General features: G+C 51.4%; 1 protein-coding gene across 1 annotated transcript in view; it reads left to right on the top strand.

The window, feature by feature from the left end:
• Positions 1–17,062: 17,062 nt before the first annotated feature.
• LOC143934034 (C-Jun-amino-terminal kinase-interacting protein 4-like) overlaps positions 17,063–20,896 on the top strand; it is a 167,814-nt gene continuing 163,980 nt past the window's right edge. The window contains exons 1-2 of the mRNA XM_077457281.1: positions 17,063–17,595; positions 20,321–20,695. Of these exons, the coding sequence (XP_077313407.1) occupies positions 20,351–20,695 (345 nt within the window). The 5' untranslated portion in view covers positions 17,063–17,595; positions 20,321–20,350. The remainder of the gene's footprint in view (positions 17,596–20,320; positions 20,696–20,896) is intronic.

Here is a 20,896-nt window from a genome sequence, read left to right as displayed (position 1 = left end):
GGAAGGTTGATGAAGGGGAGATGCTGATGGGGATGGTTGATGTAGCGGAGGCTCTGATGGGGACAGTTGATGTAGGGAGACTCTGATGGAGACAGTTGATGTAAGGTAGGCTCTGATGGGGTGTCAGGAACCATGAAACAGACAGAGACAGAAGTACAATCTAATCACACTTTTTATTAATAAAAATAAAAAGATAAATAGGAAAAAGCGTAGTCAAGCAAGCCAGAGTCCAGTAGCCAGATCGGGTAGTCAGCCAGTCCAAAGTTCATAAACCAGATCGGGTAATCAGCCAGTCCAGACGTCAGGGATCCACGGAGAGCAACTGCAAGCAGGATGGAAGCAAGGAGGGATGTTAGCAAGCCGGTCTTGAAACAACAGCAGGAGATGGTTCCTTGTGACGTGACCAAATGTGAAGGCAAAGGAGAAATGAGCTGGAAGACTTTATATAGGCAGGCCAGACAAGCATCATCGGGAACAGCTGGTAACTGAAGAGAGAGAAGAGAGCTGGCAATTAGCCGACAGCTGAGCGGCCAGCCCAGAGGAGGAAGGGCTAAGCCAGCCCTGGCAGTACCCCCCTCAAAGACCCCTCTCCCTCAGAGGGCCACCGGGCTTGAGGCGAAACCGTCTATGGAACTCACGGAGGAGGACAGGGGCATGTACGTCAGAGGATGAAACCCAGGAGTGTTCCTCCGGACCTTACCCCTTCCAATGCACCAGGTACTGTATGCGCCCACGGAACCTACGGGAGTCAACAATGGATTGTACCTCATACTCCTCATGGTTCTCAACCTGAATAGGGTGAGGATGTGGCACTGAGGTGGTAAATCTGTTACAGACCAACGGTTTCAATAACGAGACATGAAACACATTTGAGATGCACAAACTAGGAGGAAGTTCCAACGCATAAGCTACTGGGTTAATCCTGCGAAGGATACGGAAAGGCCCAATAAACCGAGGTGCAAACTTCAGTCAGGAAACACGAAGCCGGAGGTTACGAAATGACAGCCAGACTCTGTCCCCAACCTGGTAGGAAGGAGCTGGCAGGCGTCTGCGGTCAGCATGGAGTCTGTACCTATCATTAGCATGACGCAAAGCCTCCTGGACTTGTACCCAAGTGGAACGAAGACCACGGAGATGCTTCTCTAACGCAGGAATACTCTGCGGAAGAAACGAGTCAGGCAACATGGAAGGTTGGAAATCATAATTCGCCATAAATGGAGACAATCGGGAGGCAGAATTCAAGGCACTGTTGTGAACAAACTCTGCCCAAGGTAATAGGTCAAACCAGTTGTTATGATGGTCAGAAATATAGCAACGTAGGAATTGCTCCAAGGACTGATTGGCTTGTTCTGTGGCCCCATTAGACTGTGGGTGATACGCAGAAGAGAACGCAAGCTGGATTCCCAACTGTGCACAAAAGGCCCGCCGGAACCGGGAGACAAACTGACTGCCCCTATCCGAGACAATCACCTTGGGTAGCCCATGTAAGCGAAAGATCTCCCGAGCAAAAATGGAAGCCAGTTCCTTAGAGGTGGTCAACTTCTTAAGTGGAATACAATGACACATCTTTGATAACAGTGTTGCCTTGGGAGTTTGGCAATTCCACAATGAAACCACAGACAGGCGAGTCTAGGGCCTCTTTCCATTGGGTATGGGTTGTAGGAGGCCCACTGGAAGGTGTCGTGGAGTCTTACTCTGAGCACACAGGGGACAGGCAGCTACGAAAGCAGTAACATCAGCCCGTAGACTAGGCCACCAGAATTGTTGGGAGATGGCCCAAATGAGTTGATTCTTCCCAGGATGGCCAGCTGCCTTGGGAGAATGATAAGTCAGGAGCACTGCAGTACGGAGACTCTCTGGGACAAAGCAGCGGTCACAAGGTTTATCAGGAGGAGCATGGACCTCAGCAGCAAGAATTTTGTCACCCAAAGGAGAAGTAAGACTGGTGCGAACCGTAGCTAAGATACGATCAGGAGGAATCATAGGAACCGGAACCAACTCCGACTTGGAAGTGGAGGAAAATTGTTGTGACAAGGCATCAGCCCTTACATTCTTAGTACCGGGTAAGAATGAGACAATGTAATTAAAGCTCGACAAGAAAAGAGCCCATCGCGCCCTTCTGGGAGAGAGTCGCTTAGCCTCAGACAAGAATGTAAGATTCTTATGGTCAGTAAGAATAAGAACGGGCACAGTGGTACCTTCAAGGAGATGTCTCCATTCTTTCAGGGCTAAAATGATCGCCAACAGCTCTCTGTCACCAATCTCATAATTGCACTCAGCAGGTGACAATTTCTTGGAAAAGTAGCCACACGGATGCATAGCGCTCTCAGAGTTAGGACGTTGAGACAGAAGGGCGCCAACCCCAGTCTCAGAAGCATCAACTTCTAGGATAAAAAGCAATGTAGGATCAGGATGTGCCAACACAGGAGCAGAAACAAGCCTTGAGAGTCTCAAAGACCTTAATGGACTCTGGAGACCAACTCTGTGTGTTACCGTTCTTTCTGGTCATATCAGTCAGAGGCTTGACCGGAGACGAGAAGTTACGAATAAACTTCCGATAGTAATTGGCAAAGCCCAGGAAACGCTGCAGAGGACGTAAACCCACGGGTCGAGGCCACTGTAGGACTGCCGAAAGTTTCTCTGGGTCCATTGAAAAACCAGCAGTGGAAATGAGTCCAGGAATGTAACCTGTTCACGATGGAACTCGCACTTCTCCAGTTTACAATAGAGATTGTTCTCTCTTAGTTTCTGAAATACACGACAGACATCTGTGTGGTGGCTCTCCAGGGACTTGGAAAATATGAGGATATCATTGAGATAGACCACCACACACAACTGCAACAAATCTCGCAGGACATTGTTAATAAATTCCTGGAAAACTGCCGGGGCATAACAAAGGCCAAAAGGCATTACCAGGTATTCATAATGGCCTGTTCTGGTATTAAACGCAGTCTTCCACTCGTTGCCCTACTTAATGCGCATAAGATTGTATGCCCCTCTCAGGTCAAGCTTCGTGAAAACCGTTGCTCCCTTGAGGCAGTCAAATAACTCAGTAATCAATGGAATCGGGTAGGCATTCTTAATATTGACACGATTGAGACCCCTATAATCTATACAAGGTCTCAGTTCACTGCTCTTATTTTTCACAAAGAAGAAACCAGCACCAGCAGGAGACGAGGATTTGCGGATGAAACCTCGAGAGTGCGTCAGCAACATACTCCTCCATGGCCTTATCCTCCAAGACCGACAAAGGGTAAACCCGGCCATGAGGAGGTACGGCACCAGGTTGAAGGTCAATTGCACAATCATAAGGGCGGTGTGGAGGCAAACTACCGGCTTGACCTTTATCAAAGACATCGCCAAAATCACGGTACTCCTCCGGCAGGAAGGGGAGTGAAGCGGTGCACAGGACCTTGGATACCTTCAGGAAGCATGTCTCACTGCATTGTGGTGACCAGGAGAGAACCTCAGCACAGAGCCAATCAAAAGAGGGGTTGTGCCTCTGTAACCAAGGATAACCAATAACCAGCGGAAATCTGGGTGAGGAAATAACTTGGAATTGGATTATCTCATGGCGAAGAATCCCTACGGCCATGGACAACGGAACCGTCTCATGAGTCACATGGGCAGGCTGTAAAGGTCTCCCGTCAAGAGCCTCAATGGCAAGTGGAGTGTCACGCAGCTGCAGCGGAATTGAGTGCTACGAAACCAATGCAGCATCAATGAACAGGCCTGCAGCCCCAGAGTCGATTAGAGCCTGTATCTCGATGGATGACTCAGCCCAAGAAAGAGTGACCAAAACCAGGGGCTTATCCTTCTGGATAACTGGGGACGAAACCACGCCACCTAAGGTCTGTCCATGACAGGACCTCAAGGTTCGGGCATTCCCTGGACGGGTAGGACAAGACTTCAAAAAGTGACCTGCCTGGCCACAATAAAGGCACAATCTTTCCCTCCTCCTAAAGGCTCTCTCATCCACAGAGAGACGCGTGAAGCCCAGTTGCATGGGTTCATCTTCACTGACCAACTCGGTACCAGGAGGCATGGGAGGTGAGGGAGGCATGGGTGGGACTACAAAGCTCGGAGGCAAACGTACAGTAGGCTTCCGCAAGCGCTCCTTAAGAGAAAGTCTTTCTCTGAGTCTGGAGTCAATTAGGATGGCAAACGAGATCAAGCTCTCGAGCTCAGTGGGTATATCTCGGGCTGCTATCTCATCCTTGATGGAATCCGAGAGACCATGAGAAAAAGCAGCCATGAGGGCCTCATTGTTCCAAGCAACCTCTGCTGCCAGAGTACAGAATTCAATGGCGTAGTCGGCAACAGTTCTCGTACTCTGTTTGATGGACATGAGGCACTTGGCAGCAGAAGCGGAGCGTGCGTGAACATCAAAAACCCTTTTAAAGGAAGCCACAAACTGAGGGTAACTCAAGACAAAAGGTTTTTGCATCTCCCATAGAGGGTTAGCCCAGGCCAAGGCTCTCTCAGAAAGTAAAGATATCACGAAACCTACTTTGCTTCTGTCTGTGGGAAACGCCTGGGGCAGCATTTCGACGTATATCTCAACCTGATTGAGAAACCCTCTGCATTAAACTGGACCGCCCCCAAATCGCTGGGGAAGCGGAGCAGAACCAGACATACCTCTTATAGAGGTAATACTTGAGGCGGGTGCCTGCACAGAGACTGGCAAAGCAGCAGGGACAATTAGCCGACAGCTGACAATTAGCCGACAGCTGAGCGGCCAGCCCAGAGGAGGAAGGGCTAATCCAGCCCTGACATGGGGACAGTTGATATAGGGGAGGCTCTGATGGCGACGATTAATGTAGCAGAGGCTCTGATGGGGGCAGTTAATCTAGGTGAGACTCTGATGGGGACAGTTGATGTAGGGAAGACTCAGATGAGGACGGTTGATGTAGGGGGGACTCTGATGGGGACGGTTGGTGTAGGGGAGACTCTGATGGGGACGGTTGGTGTAGGGGAGACTCTGATGGGGATAATTGAAATAGGGGAGACTCTGATGGGAACAACTGATGTAGGGGAGACTCTGATGGGGACAGTTAATGTAGGGGAGACTCTGATGGGGACAGTTGATGTAGAGGAGGCTCTGATGGGGACAGTTGATGTAGGGGAGGCTCTGATGAGGACAGTTGATGTAGAGGAGGCTCTGATGGGCACAGTTAATGTAGAGGAGGCTCTGATTGGGACAGTTGATGTAGAGGAGGCTCTGATGGGGACAGTTGATGTAGGGGAGGCTCTGAGGGGGACAGTTGATTTAGAGGAGACTCTGGTGGGGACAGTTAATGTAGGGATGGCTCTAATGGGGTCAAGTGATGTAGGGGTGGCTCTGATGGGAATGGTTGATATAAGTGAGGCTCTGATGAGTTCAGTTCATGTAGGAGAGACTCTGATGGGGACAGTTGATATAGGCGATTCTCTAATGGGGATGGTTGATCTAGGGGAGGCTCTGATGGGAACAGTTGATCTAGTGGAGGCTCTGATGGGGATGGCTGATGTAGGTGAGACTCTGATGGGGACGGTTGATGTAGGGGAGACTCTAATGGGGGTGGTTGATGTAGGAGAGGCTCTGATGGGGACGGTTGATGTAGGGGAGGCTCTGATGGGGGTGGCTGATGTAAGGAAGGCTCTGATGGGGAAGATTGATGTAGGGGAGTCTCTGATGGCGAACGTTGATGTAGGGGAGGCTCTGATTGGGACGGTTGATGTAGGGGAGGCTCTGATGGGGCAGTTGATGTAGGGGAGGCTCTGCTCTGATGGGGACGGATGATATAGGGAAGGCCCTGATGAGGACAGTGGATGTAGGGGAGGCTATGATGGGGACAGTTGATGTAGCGGAGGCTATGATGGGGACGGCGGATGTAGGGGAGGCTATGATGGGGACAATTGATGTAGGGGAGGCTCTGATGGGGACAGTTGATGTAGGGGAAGCTATGATGGGGACAGTTGATGTAGCAGAGGCTATGATGGGGACGGTTGATGTAGGGGAGGCTCTGATGGGGTCAGTTGATAAAGGGGAGACTCTGATGGGTACAGCTAATGTAGCAGAGGTTCTGATGGGGGTGGTTAATGTAGGTGAGACTCTGATGGGGACAGTTGATGTAGGGGAGACTCAGATGGGGACGGTTAATGTAGCGGAGACTCTGATGGGGATGGTTGATGTAGGGGAGGCTCTGAAGAGGACAGTTGATGTAGGGAAGGCTCTGTTGGGGACGGTTGGTGTAGGGAGACTCTGATGGGGACGGTTGATGTAGGGGAGACTCTGATGGGAACAATTGATGTAGGGGAGACTTTGATGGGGACAGTTAATGTAGGGGAGACTCTGATGGGGACAGTGGATGTACAGGAGGCTCTGTTGAGGACAGTTGATGAAGGGGAGACTCTGACAGGGACTGTTGATGTAAGGGAGGCTCTGGTGGAGACAGTTGATGTAGGGACGGCTCTAATGGGGACAAGTGATGTAGGGGTGGCTCTGATGGGGATGGTTGAAATAGGGGAGGCTCTGATGGGGACGGTTCATGTAGGGGAGGCTCTGATGGGGACAGTTGATGTAGAGGAGGCTCTGATGGGGACAGTTGATGTAGGGGCGGCTCTGATGAGGACAGTTGATGTAGAGGAGGCTCTGTTGGGGAAGGTTGATGTAGGGGAGACTCTTGATAGGGACGGTTGATGTAAGGGAGGCTCTGGTGGGGACAGTTGATGTAGGGGCGGCTCTATTGGGGACAAGTGATGTAGGGGTGGCTCTGATGGGGATGGTTGATATAGGGGAGGCTCTGATGAGTTCAGTTCATGTAGGAGAGACTCTGATGGGGACAGCTGATATAGGCGATTCTCTAATGGGGATGGTTGATGTAGGGGAGGCTCTGATGGGGACAGTTGAGGTAGTGGAGGCTCTGATGGGGATGGCTGATGTAGGGGAGACTCTGCTGGGGGCGGTTGATGTAGAGGAGACTCTGATGGGGACGGTTAATGTAGGGGAGACTCTGATGGGGACGGTTGATGTAGGAGAGACTCTGATGGGGACAGTTGATGTAGGGGAGACTCTGATGGGGACAGTTGATGTAGGGGAGATGCTGATGGGGACAGTTGATGTAGGGGGACTCTGATAGGGACGGTTGATGTAGGGGATGCTCTGATCGGGGTGGTTGATGTAGGAGAGGCTCTGATGGGGACGGTTGATGTGGGAGAGCCTCTGATGGGGACAGTTGACTTAGGGGAGACTCTGATGGGGACAGTTGATGTAGGGGAGATGCTGATGGGGACAGTTGATGTAAGGGGACTCTGATAGGGACGGTTGATGTAGGGGATGCTCTGATGGGGGTGGTTGATGTAGGGGAGGCTCTGATGGGGGTGGTTGATGTAGGAGAGGCTCTGATGGGGACGGTTGATGTAGGAGAGGCTCTGATGGGGACAGTTGAGATAGGGGAGACTCTGATGGGGACAGTTGATGTAGGGGAGATGCTGATGGGGACAGTTGATGTAGGGGGACTCTGATAGGGATGGTTGATGTAGGGGGACTCTGATAGGGATGGTTGATGTAGGGGAGGCTCTGATGGGGGCGGTTGATGTAGGAGAGGCTCTGATGGGGACGGTTGATGTAGGGGAGGTTTTGATAGGGACGGTTGATGCAGGGGAGACTCTGATAGGGACGGTTGATGTAGGGGAGGCTCTGATGGTGACAAATGATGTAGGGGTGGCTCTGATGGGGACAGTTGATGTAGGGGAGGCTCTGATGAGGACAGTTGATGTAGGGAGGCTAAGATGGGGACAGTTGATGAGGAGAATTCTATTAGGGACGGCTGTTGTAGCGGAGGCTCTAATGAGGACGGTTGATGATGGAGAGGCTCTGATGGGGGAGGTTGATGTGGGGGAGGCTCTGATGGGGGCGGTTGATGTAGGGGAGGCTCTGATGGGGACGGTTGATGTAGGGGAGGCTCTGATGGGGACGGTTGATGTAGGGGAGTTTCTGATGGGGACAGTTGATGTAGGGAAGGCTTTGATGGGGACAGTTGATGAAGGGGAGGCTCTGATGGGGACGGTTGATGTAGGGGAGGCCCTGATATGGACAGTTGATGTAGGGGAGGCTCTGATGGGGAAGGTTGTGATGTATGGGAGTCTCTGATGGGGACAGTTGATGTAGGGGTGTCTCTGATGGGGACAGTTGATGTAGGGGAGGCTATGATGGGGATGGTTGATGTAGGGGATGCTGTGATGGAGATGGTTGATGTAGGGGAGACTCTGATGGGGACGGTTGATGTAGGGGAGGCCCTGATGTGGATAGTAGATATAGAGGAGGCCATGATGTTGACAGTTGATGTAGGGGAGTCTCTGATGGGGACAGTTGATGTAGGTGAGGCTATGATGAGGACGGTTGATGTAGTGGAGGCTATGATGGGACGGTGGATGTAGGGGAAGCTCTGATGTGGATGGTTGATGTAGGGGAGGCTATGATGGGGCCGGTTGATGTAGGGGAGGCTCTGATTGGGACGGTTGATATAAGGGGACATGCATGGGAGGCTATGATGGGGACGGTTGATGTAGAGGAGGCTCTGATGGGGACGGTTGATGTAGGGGAGGTTCTGATGGGGACAGTTGATGTAGGGGAGGCTTTGATGGGGACAGTTGTGATGTTTGGGAGTCTCTGATGGGGACAGTTGATGTAGGGGAGTCTCTGATGGGGACAGTTGATGTAGGGGAGGCTATAATGGAGATGGTTGATGTAGTGGAGGCTCTGATGGGGACGGTTAATGTAGGGGAGGCCCTGATGTGGATAGTTGATGTAGGGGAGGCTCTGATGGAGACAGTTGATGTAGGGGAGTTTCTGATGGAGACAGTTGATGTAGGGGAGGCTCTGATGGGGACAGTTGATGTAGGGGAGTCTCTGATGGGGACAGTTGATGTAGGGGAGGCTCTGATGGGGACAGATGATGTAGGGGAGGCTATGATGGGGACGGTTGATGTAGGGGAGGCTCTGATGGGGACAGTTGATGTAGGGGAGGCTATGATGGGGACAAGTGATGTAGGGGTGGCTCTGATGGGTATGGTTGAAATAGGGGAGGCTCTGATGGGGATGGTTGATGTAGGGGAGGCTCTGGTGAGATGGTTGATGTAGGGGAGGCTCTGATGAGATGGTTGATGTAGGGGAGGCTATGATGGGGACGCTCTGATAGGGACGGTTGATATAAGGGGACAAGTATGGGAGGCTCTGATGGAGATGATTGATGTAGAGGAGGCTCTGATGGGGACAGTTGATGTAGGGGAGGTTCTGATGGGGACGGTTGATGTAGGGGAGGCTCTGATGAGGACGGTTTATGTAGGGGAGGTTCTGATGGGGACAGTTTATGTAGGGGAGGTTCTGATGGGGACAGTTGATGAAGGGGAGGCTCTGATGGGGGCGGTTGATGTAGGGGAGGCCCTGATATGGACAGATGATGTAGGGGAGGCTCTGATGGGGAAGGTTGTGATGTATGGGAGTCTCTGATGGGGACAGTTGATGTAGGGGTGTCTCTGATGGGGACAGTTGATGTAGGGGACGCTATGATGGGGATGGTTGATGTAGGGGAGGCTGTGATGGAGATGGTTGATGTAGGGGAGACTCTGATGGGGACGGTTGATGTAGGGGAGGCTATGATGGGGACGGTGGATGTAGGGGAAGCTCTGATGTGGATGGTTGATGTAGGGGAGGCTATGATGGGGCTGGTTGATGTAGGGGAGGCTCTGATAGGGACGGATGATATAAGGGGACATGCATGGGAGGCTCTGATGGGGACGGTTGATGTAGAGGAGGCTCTGATGGGGACGGTTAATGTAGGGGAGGTTCTGATGGGGACAGTTGATGTAGGGGAGGCTCTGATGGGGACAGTTGTGATGTTTGGGAGTCTCTGATGGGGACAGTTGATGTAGGGGAGTCTCTGATGGGGACAGTTGATGTAGGGGAGGCTATAATGGAGATGGTTGATGTAGGGGAGGCTCTGATGGGGACGGTTGATGTAGGGGAGGCCCTGATGTGGATAGTTGATGTAGGGGAGGCTCTGATGGAGACAGTTGATGTAGGGGAGTTTCTGATGGAGACAGTTGATGTAGGGGAGGCTCTGATGGGGACAGTTGATGTAGGGGAGTCTCTGATGGGGACAGTTGATGTAGGGGAGGCTCTGATGGGGACAGATGATGTAGGGAAGGCTATGATGGGGATGGTTGATGTAGGGGAGGCTCTGATGGGGACAGTTGATGTAGGGGAGGCTCTGATGGGGACAAGTGATGTAGGGGTGGCTCTGATGGGTATGGTTGAAATAGGGGAGGCTCTGATGGGGATGGTTGATGTAGGGGAGGCTCTGATGAGATGGTTGATGTAGGGGAGGCTCTGATGAGATGGTTGATGTAGGGGAGGCTATGATGGGGACGCTCTGATAGGGACGGTTGATATAAGGGGACAAGTATGGGAGGCTCTGATGGAGATGATTGATGTAGAGGAGGCTCTGATGGGGACAGTTGATGGAGGGGAGGTTCTGATGGGGACGGTTGATGAAGGGGAGGCTCTGATGAGGACGGTTGATGTAGGGGAGGTTCTGATGGGGACAGTTTATGTAGGGGAGGTTCTGATGGGGACAGTTGATGAAGGGGAGGCTCTGATGGGGGCGGTTGATGTAGGGGAGGCCCTGATATGGACAGATGATGTAGGGGAGGCTCTGATGGGGAAGGTTGTGATGTATGGGAGTCTCTGATGGGGACAGTTGATGTAGGGGTGTCTCTGATGGGGACAGTTGATGTAGGGGACGCTATGATGGGGATGGTTGATGTAGGGGAGGCTGTGATGGAGATGGTTGATGTAGGGGAGACTCTGATGGGGACGGTTGATGTAGGGGAGGCTATGATGGGGACGGTGGATGTAGGGGAAGCTCTGATGTGGATGGTTGATGTAGGGGAAGCTATGATGGGGCCGGTTGATGTAGGGGAGGCTCTGATAGGGACGGTTGATATAAGGGGACATGCATGGGAGGCTCTGATGGGGACGGTTGATGTAGAGGAGGCTCTGATGGGGACGGTTGATGTAGGGGAGGTTCTGATGGGGACAGTTGATGTAGGGGAGGCTCTGATGGGGACATTTGTGATGTTTGGGAGTCTCTGATGGGGACAGTTGATGTAGGGGAGTTTCTGATGGGGACAGTTGATGTAGGGGAGGCTATAATGGAGATGGTTGATGTAGGGGAGGCTCTGATGGGGACGGTTGATGTAGGGGAGGCCCTGATGTGGATAGTTGATGTAGGGGAGGCTCTGATGGAGATAGTTGATGTAGGGGAGTTTCTGATGGAGACAGTTGATGTAGGGGAGGCTCTGATGGGGACAGTTGATGTAGGGGAGTCTCTGATGGGGACGGTTGATGTAGGGGAGGCTCTGATGGGGACAGTTGATGTAGGGGAGTCTATGATGGGGACGGTTGATGTAGGGGAGGCTCTGATGGGGACAGTTGATGTAGGGGAGGCTATGATGGGGACAAGTGATGTAGGGGTGGCTCTGATGGGTATGGTTGAAATAGGGGAGGCTCTGATGGGGATGGTTGATGTAGGGGAGGCTCTGATGAGATGGTTGATGTAGGGGAGGCTATGATGAGGACGCTCTGATAGGGACGGTTGATATAAGGGGACAAGTATGGGAGGCTCTGATGGAGATGATTGATGTAGAGGAGGCTCTGATGGGGACAGTTGATGTAGGGGAGGTTCTGATGGGGACGGTTGATGTAGGGGAGGCTCTGCTGGGGACGGTTGATGTAGAGGAGGTTCTGATGGGGACAGTTTATGTAGGGGAGGTTCTGATGGGGACAGTTGATGAAGGGGAGGCTCTGAGGGGGGCGGTTGATGTAGGGGAGGCCCTGATATGGACAGTTGATGTAGGGGAGGTTCTGATGGGGAAGGTTGTGATGTATGGGAGTCTCTAATGGGGACAGTTGATGTAGGGGTGTCTCTGATGGGGACAGTTGATGTAGGGGAGGCTATGATGGGGATGGTTTATGTAGGGGAGGCTGTGATGGAGATGGTTGATGTAGGGGAGACTCTGATGGGGACGGTTGATGTAGGGGAGGCCCTGATGTGGATAGTAGATATAGAGGAGGCCATGATGTTGACAGTTGATGTAAGGGAGTCTCTGATGGGGACAGTTGATGTAGGTGAGGCTATGATGAGGACGGTTGATGTAGTGGAGGCTATGATGGGGATGGTGGATGTAGGGGAAGCTCTGATGGGGATGGTTGATGTATTGGAGGCTTTGATGGGGCCGGTTGATGTAGGGGAGGCTCTGATATGGACAGTTGATATAAGGGGACATGCATGGGAGGCTCTGATGGGGACGGTTGATGTAGAGGAGGCTCTGATGGGGACAGTTGATGTAGGGGAGGCTCTGATGGGGACAGTTGATGTAGGGGAGTCTCTGATGGGGACAGTTGATGTAGGGGAGGCTATGATGGGTACAGCTGATGTAGGGGAGTTTCTGATGGAGACAGTTGATGTAGGGGAGGCTCTGGTGGGGACAGTTGATGTAGGGGAGGCTCTGATGGGGACAGTTGATGTAGGGGAGGCTATGATGGGGACGGTTGATGTAGGGGAGGCTCTGATGGGGACAGTTGATGTAGGGGAGGCTATGATGGGGACAAGTGATATAGGGGTGGCTCTGATGGGAATGGTTGAAATAGGGGAGGCTCTGATGGGGACGGTTCATGTAGGGGAGGCTCTGATGGGGACAGTTGATGTAGAGGATGCTCTGATGGGGACAGTTGATGTAGGGGAGGCTCTGATGAGGACAGTTGATGTAGAGGAGGCTCTGTTGGGGAAGGTTGATGTAGGGGAGACTCTTGATAGGGACGGTTGATGTAAGGAAGGCTCTGGTGGGGACAGTTGATGTAGGGGCGGCTCTAATGGGGATGGTTGATATAGGGGAGGCTCTGATGAGTTCAGTTCATGTAGGAGAGACTCTGATGGGGACAGTTGATATAGGCGATTCTCTAATGGGGATGGTTGATGTAGGGGAGGCTCTGATGGGGACAGTTGATGTAGTGGAGGCTCTGATGGGGATGGCTGATGTAGGGGAGACTCTGATGGGGGCGGTTGATGTAGAGGAGACTCTGATGGGGATGGTTAATGTAGGGGAGACTGATGGGGACAGTTGATGTAGGAGAGACTCTGATGGGGACAGTTGATGTAGGGGAGACTCTGATGGGGATAGTTGATGTAGGGGAGATGCTGATGGGGACGGTTGATGTAGGGGGACTCTGATAGGGACAGTTGATGTAGGGGAGGCTCTGATGGGGGTGGTTGATGTAGGAGAGGCTCTGATGGGGATGGTTGATGTAGGAGAGGCTCTGATGGGGACAGTTGATGTAGGGGAGACTCTGATGGGGACAGTTGATGTAGGGGAGACTCTGATGGGGACAGTTGATGTAGGGGAGATGCTGATGGGGACAGTTGATGTAGGGGTGTCTCTGATAGGAATGGTTGATGTAGGGGAGGCTGTGATGGAGATGGTTGATGTAGTGGAGACTCTGATGGGGACGGTTGATGTAGGGGAGGTCCTGATGTGGATAGTAGATATAGAGGAGGCCATGATGTTGACAGTTGATGTAGGGCAGTCTCTGATGGGGACAGTTGATGTAGGTGAGGCTATGATGGGAACGGTTGATGTAGTGGAGGCTATGATGGGGACGGTGGATGTAGGGGAAGCTCTGATGTGGACAGTTGATGTAGGGGAGGCTATGATGGGTACAGCTGATGTAGGGGAGTTTCTGATGGAGACAGTTGATGTAGGGGAGGCTCTGGTGGGGACAGTTGATGTAGGGGAGGCTCTGATGGGGACAGTTGATGTAGGGGAGGCTATGATGGGGATGGTTGATGTAGGGGAGGCTCTGATGGGGACAGTTGATGTAGGGGAGGCTATGATGGGGACAAGTGATATAGGGGTGGCTCTGATGGGGATGGTTGAAATAGGGGAGGCTCTGATGGGGACGGTTCATGTAGGGGAGGCTCTGATGGGGACAGTTGATGTAGAGGATGCTCTGATGGGGACAGTTGATGTAGGGGAGGCTCTGATGAGGACAGTTGATGTAGAGGAGGCTCTGTTGGGGAAGGTTGATGTAGGGGAGACTCTTGATAGGGACGGTTGATGTAAGAGAGGCTCTGGTGGGGACAGTTGATGTAGGGGCGGCTCTAATGGGGATGGTTGATATAGGGGAGGCTCTGATGAGTTCAGTTCATGTAGGAGAGACTCTGATGGGGACAGTTGATATAGGCGATTCTCTAATGGGGATGGTTGATGTAGGGGAGGCTCTGATGGGGACAGTTGATGTAGTGGAGGCTCTGATGGGGATGGCTGATGTAGGGGAGACTCTGATGGGGGCGGTTGATGTAGGAGAGACTCTGATGGGGACAGTTGATGTAGGGGAGACTCTGATGGGGACAGTTGATGTAGGGGAGATGCTAATGGGGACAGTTGATGTAGGGGGACTCTGATAGGGACGGTTGATGTAGGGGAGGCTCTGATGGGGGTGGTTGATGTAGGAGAGGCTCTGATGGGGATGGTTGATGTAGGAGAGGCTCTGATGGGGACAGTTGATGTAGGGGAGACTCTGATGGGGACAGTTGATGTAGGGGAGATGCTGATGGGGACAGTTGATGTAGGGGTGTCTCTGATGGGGAACATTGATGTAGGGGAGGCTATGATGGGAATGGTTGATGTAGGGGAGGCTGTGATGGAGATGGTTGATGTAGTGGAGACTCTGATGGGGACGGTTGATGTAGGGGAGGCCCTGATGTGGATAGTAGATATAGAGGAGGCCATGATGTTGACAGTTGATGTAGGGCAGTCTCTGATGGGGACAGTTGATGTAGGTGAGGCTATAATGGGAACGGTTGATGTAGTGGAGGCTATGATGGGGACGGTGGATGTAGGGGAAGCTCTGATGTGGATGGTTGATGTAGGGGAGGCTATGATGGGGCCGGTTGATGTAGGGGATGCTCTGATAGGGACGGTTGATGTAGAGGAGGCTCTGATGGGGACAGTTGATGTAGGGGAGGTTCTGATGGGGACAGTTCATGTAGGGGAGGCTCTGATGGGGACAGTTGTGATGTATGGGAGTCTCTGATGGGGACAGTTGATGTAGGGGAGTCTCTGATGGGGACAGTTGTGATGTATGGGAGTCTCTGATGTGGACAGTTGATGTAGGGGAGTCTCTGATGGGGACAGTTGATGTAGGGGAGGCTATAATGGAGATGGTTGATGTAGGGGAGGCTCTGATGGGGACGGTTGATGTAGGGGAGGCCCTGATGTGGATATTTGATGTAGGGGAGGCTCTGATGGGTACAGCTGATGTAGGGGAGTTTCTGATGGAGACAGCTGATGTAGGGGAGGCTCTGATGGGGACAGTTGATGTAGGGAAGACTCTGATGGGGACAGTTGATGTAGGGGAGATGCTGATGGGGACAGTTGATGTAGGGGTGTCTCTGATGGGGAACGTTGATGTAGGGGAGGCTATGATGGGAATGGTTGATGTAGGGGAGGCTGTGATGGAGATGGTTGATGTAGTGGAGACTCTGATGGGGACGGTTGATGTAGGGGAGGCCCTGATGTGGATAGTAGATATAGAGGAGGCCATGATGTTGACAGTTGATGTAGGGCAGTCTCTGATGGGGACAGTTGATGTAGGTGAGGCTATAATGGGAACGGTTGATGTAGTGGAGGCAATGATGGGGACGGTGGATGTAGGGGAAGCTCTGATGTGGATGGTTGATGTAGGGGAGGCTATGATGGGGCCGGTTGATGTAGGGGAGGCTCTGATAGGGACGGTTGATATAGAGGAGGCTCTGATGGGGACAGTTGATGTAGGGGAGGTTCTGATGGGGACAGTTGATGTAGGGGAGGTTCTGATGGGGACAGTTCATGTAGGGGAGGCTCTGATGGGGACAGTTGTGATGTATGGGAGTCTCTGATGGGGACAGTTGATGTAGGGGAGTCTCTGATGGGGACAGTTGTGATGTATGGGAGTCTCTGATGTGGACAGTTGATGTAGGGGAGTCTCTGATAGGGACAGTTGATGTAGGGGAGGCTATAATGGAGATGGTTGATGTAGGGGAGGCTCTGATGGGGACGGTTGATGTAGGGGAGGCCCTGATGTGGATAGTTGATGTAGGGGAGGCTCTGATGGGTACAGCTGATGTAGGGGAGTTTCTGATGGAGACAGCTGATGTAGGGGAGGCTCTGATGGGGACAGTTGATGTAGGGGAGGCGCTGATGGGGACAGTTGATGTAGGGGAGGCTATGATGGGGATGGTTGATGTAGGGGAGGCTCTGATGGGGATGGTTGATGTAGGGGAGTTTCTGATGGGGATGGTTGATGTAGGGGATACCCCGATGGTGACTCCTGATACAAGGGGGTTCAGGTTTTGTTAAATCACCCTAATCTAACGACAGATCAAGCACTACCTGGATGGTGAAAATGGAGCCTATGGGAGAGTTATACCCCGTCAGGGTCATTTTACCATCCATCCCATGGCCACAACAGTAAGTGAGAGGAAATGCCTCCAAAGTCCCGGGTTGTAACCAGAACTTGTGTCCCCACTGGAAGATTTCCCCTCTATTCCTTGTCTGGTGACAACACAAAATTTTCTTTCACCTTCATTCATAGTGATAATAGTAAATATGAGGGAGAGGAGGGGATATGTGTTGTATCCCCTCCCCACGCTATAGAAAACGAAGTAGTAAAGTTGTGTCTTCGGTGACAGTGTAATGAACACAGGGCTGTGGTAGAGGGCTCCGGATAAGGACTGGGCCTCCATATTAGAACTATGCAGTGAGTTCAGCTCTATTCCTGGCCGCTACAACAGCTGCTCCCCGTCTCATCCTTCCTCCTCCGGGGAAAGGTTAGACGGCCCCGGCTCACTCCGCTCCTCAGGTGTCCACTGCCAAGTGCCAATGGGGGGTCACGTGAGGCGGTCGTCACATGACTCTCCCAGAAGGTAGGCTCTGACTCCTCCCATCACCTCCTAGACTTCGCACAGCTCAGGAAGCCACTTGTCATTTCCAACCTGGAGGATCCCGCAATTGGTCAATACCTTCCTGGAACCCTCTGCTGATTGGTCCGTGCTGCCGCTACTCATCCTGTGGACTCCGCCTCCTTCCTTTCCTTTCACGATCAGTGACTCCTGTAAGTTAGAGCGCAGTGTCACAGGATCTGCAGAGCCCGGGGATCGGGGGACGGGGGATCGGGACCGGAGGGGGGCGCTGTGTCCTCCATGGCTGCCCTGAGCTTTCACACACTTCCCCATTGTCCGATCAGGAGGAACCTACCGGAGATGTGCTGAGCCGGCCAAACTTTACAAGGAAGCTGGTGTGTGTATAGAGAGGATCGTCCGACACACAGGGATCAGCTGTCATTGCTAGGATCGTCCGATCTCTATGCACAGAACAATGCTGGACACTCACACACCGATATGATCATCGATCAGCAGCGCTCATCCGATACAACTACAGACATTTACAGGGATTGTCATGGATTTGGAATTTTGTGGATGCTTCTGATCGCTCAGAGTACCAATCCTAACCCAGGTCATTATGTGCTCAGCTTTCACAGATCGTTCATGTATGTGGCTGATCAGTCATTTGTTTTCATTATAGAATCATCGATCGTGAGAGTTTATCAATACGCAGCGCATTGCGCCTGTACTCTGATTGGCCATACCGCCCGTACTCTTATTGCCCAGATAACTTGTACCCTGATTGCCCAGATCGCCCGTATCTTTCGTACCCAGATAGCCTGTACCCTGATTGGTCATATACTCTTATTGCCCAGATCACTTGTACCCAGACCGCCCATATAATTCGTACCCAGATCGCCTGTACCCTAATTGGCCATATCGCCCATATCATTCGTACCCAGATCGCCCTTAGCCTGATTGGCCAGATCGCCCATATCATTCGTACCCAGATCGCCCTTAGCCTGATTGGCCAGATCGCCCATATCATTTGTACCCAGATCGCCTGTACCCTGATAGCCCAGATTGTCCGTACCCTGATTGCCTGTGCATAGATCGCCCGTATCACCTGTACTCAGATCGCATGGACCCTGATCGCCTGTACATAGATCACTCACATTGCGGTGTGTATGGCCAACTTCACTGGTAGACTTTCTTCACACTTTTTTTTTTTTTTTTTTTACACCTCACTGATATGTTCCTCTAACGCACTGCGAATGTCCCCATAAAGGAGCTGCAGATGTGTCCAAGCACATTTATAGAATGCTACAATAGACCTGAACAGAAGTAGCTGAGATGCTTCAACTCCTTCCTAACTCCATGGAGCTAAAGCTTTGAAGCTCAGCAATGTAAACGTTTCATATTTTGATAATGAGACCCGCTCTGTGCGCTGTCCTTATTATTGATTGCAGAATGTTTTACTAGACATTTGAAGAGCCCTAACAACACGTCTGGAAAATCTACTTTTAATGCCAGTGTGAGCAGGGCCTTGTATTCTTTCTTTTATACTGTACATCCTTCGTGCCCAACCTGTGTCCCAGGGGCTGCATGCCCCCCTTTGGAACTTTTTGTTTAGCCCCTGCAGACAGTGAACTGTGTTTCCCTATAGCCTTGGTATAGCAGTGATCTCCAGCAGTCTCTTCTCATGTGTCCCTTGAAGCATGTTCCCAATCTCCAACAGCTCCTATATCACAGTCTCCTGCAGCATGTCCGCCGTCTCTGACCACCTCTTGTACCATGTCCACCGTCTCTGACCACCTCTTGTACCATGTCCACCGTCTCTGACCACCTCTTGTACCATGTCCACCGTCTCTGACCACCTCTTGTACCATGTCCACCGTCTCTGACCACCTCTTGTACCATGTCAACCGTCTCTGACCACCTCTTGTACCATGTCAACCGTCTCTGACCACCTCTTGTACCATGTCAACCGTCTCTGACCACCTCTTGTACCATGTCAACCCTCTCTGACCACCTCTTGTACCATGTCAACCCTCTCTGACCACCTCTTGTACCATGTCAACCGTCTCTGACCACCTCTTGTACCATGTCAACCGTCTCTGACCACCTCTTGTACCATGTCAACCGTCTCTGACCACCTCTTGTACCATGTCAACCGTCTCTGACCACCTCTTGTACCATGTCAACCGTCTCTGACCACCTCTTGTACCATGTCAACCGTCTCTGACCACCTCTTGTACCATGTCAACCGTCTCTGACCACCTCTTGTACCATGTCAGCCGTCTCTGACCACCTCTTGTACCATGTCAGCCGTCTCTGACCACCTCTTGTACCATGTCAGCCGTCTCTGACCACCTCTTGTACCATGTCAGCCGTCTCTGACCACCTCTTGTACCATGTCAGCCGTCTCTGACCACCTCTTGTACCATGTCAGCCGTCTCTGATCACCTCTTGTACCATGTCAGCCGTCTCTGACCATTTCTTGTACCATGTCAATCGTCTCTGACCATCTCTTGTACCATGTCCGCAGTCTCTGACCATGTCCGCAGTCTCTGACCATCTCCTGTACCATGTCCGCAGTCTCTGACCATCTCCTGTACCATGTCCGCAGTCTCTGACCATCTCTTGCATCATACCCATCGTCTTTGACTATGAATTTGGTATGACTGTGTTTGACTGTGTCCTGTTGTGGGTCTGCTGTCTCTGACAATGAATATTCACTGAATTTTATGTGCGGCCCTTTGGTGATGTCATTGACCACACTCCATGACCCATCTTTTCAAGAAAGGTGACCTCCACTGCAGTAGATATTTTATTTTTTTATTTCTGTAAGGATTGTACAGCACACCTGAGGAGAAGTTCTGGAATGTCTGTTATGGTGACAGTATACAGTGCAATTAATATTGATTGGTCGACATCAGGTCTGACAAAACAATCAAATCAGACATTGATCGTGTGAGACAAAAAACCATGGCTGAGTGATGAGCAACAGATAGTGACGGTTTACCTGACCCAAGTCAAACAGTTGTGGCAGGACAAAAAACAGTATCACAGAGTTGTTTGTTTTTTGTACCCCTTGCGAATCACTTATGATCAGTCTACAAAAAATGCAATCGATCAACCCTGTACTATTGGGTTTTTGGTTTTGTGCCACAACCGATCGACTTGGATCAATTGTAACCGTCACTCATTGATTGGCCGTGTCATATTTTATTTTTTTTGCTTCACTCAATGGATGCCCAATTTGATAACTTTGTAGAATCAGTTGTCGATCGTGCAGTTATCTGGCACATTCGAGTGCTGTCAATACACTGACTGACTGTATATTTCTATGACAGGAGATCACACAGTGGCTGCATGAAGCTTCAATGCCCAGAGAATCTTCATCAGAATTGCGGCTAACCATGGATGATAAACTGGAGGAGATCTTTGGGGATGATATGGAGGGAGGAAACTCCTTAGAAGTGTATGATGAGATGGTCACGGCTCTGGCCGGTAGTATTTATTCTGAGTTGGAGAAACTGGTAGCAGCTTATGGACAAGAGGCGGTCACAGGCCTGATGCCCCTCATGGTGTCGGTGTTGGAAAGTTTGGAATCTACGTCTGGCAGGGCTCGGGAGAGAGAGGACCAACTGGAGCTACTGCAGGAAGATAATCAGAGGCTGCTGATCCAGTATGAAAGGGAGCGTGACGGACGCAAACGAGCTGAAGAGGTAAGAGTCCTCTAGAAATCTATACATTGCCTTACCACTTCACCTCTGGAAGGTTTTACCCCCTTCATGACCAGGGCATTTTTTGCTATTCAGCACTGTGCTACTTTAACATCATTTTTTTTTTGACCCACATAGTGCTTTCTTTTGGTGGTATTTATTCACCACTGGATTTTTTATTATATTTATTCAAATAAATAAATC

This window comes from Lithobates pipiens, unplaced genomic scaffold (assembly GCF_037356315.1).
Source record: "Lithobates pipiens isolate NorthernLeopardFrog02 unplaced genomic scaffold, aLitPip1_a1.2 Scaffold_27, whole genome shotgun sequence".
NCBI classification, from domain to species: domain Eukaryota; kingdom Metazoa; phylum Chordata; class Amphibia; order Anura; family Ranidae; genus Lithobates; species Lithobates pipiens.
Note: the sequence above shows the minus strand (reverse complement) of the source record. Positions and strands in the feature narration are given on the sequence as shown.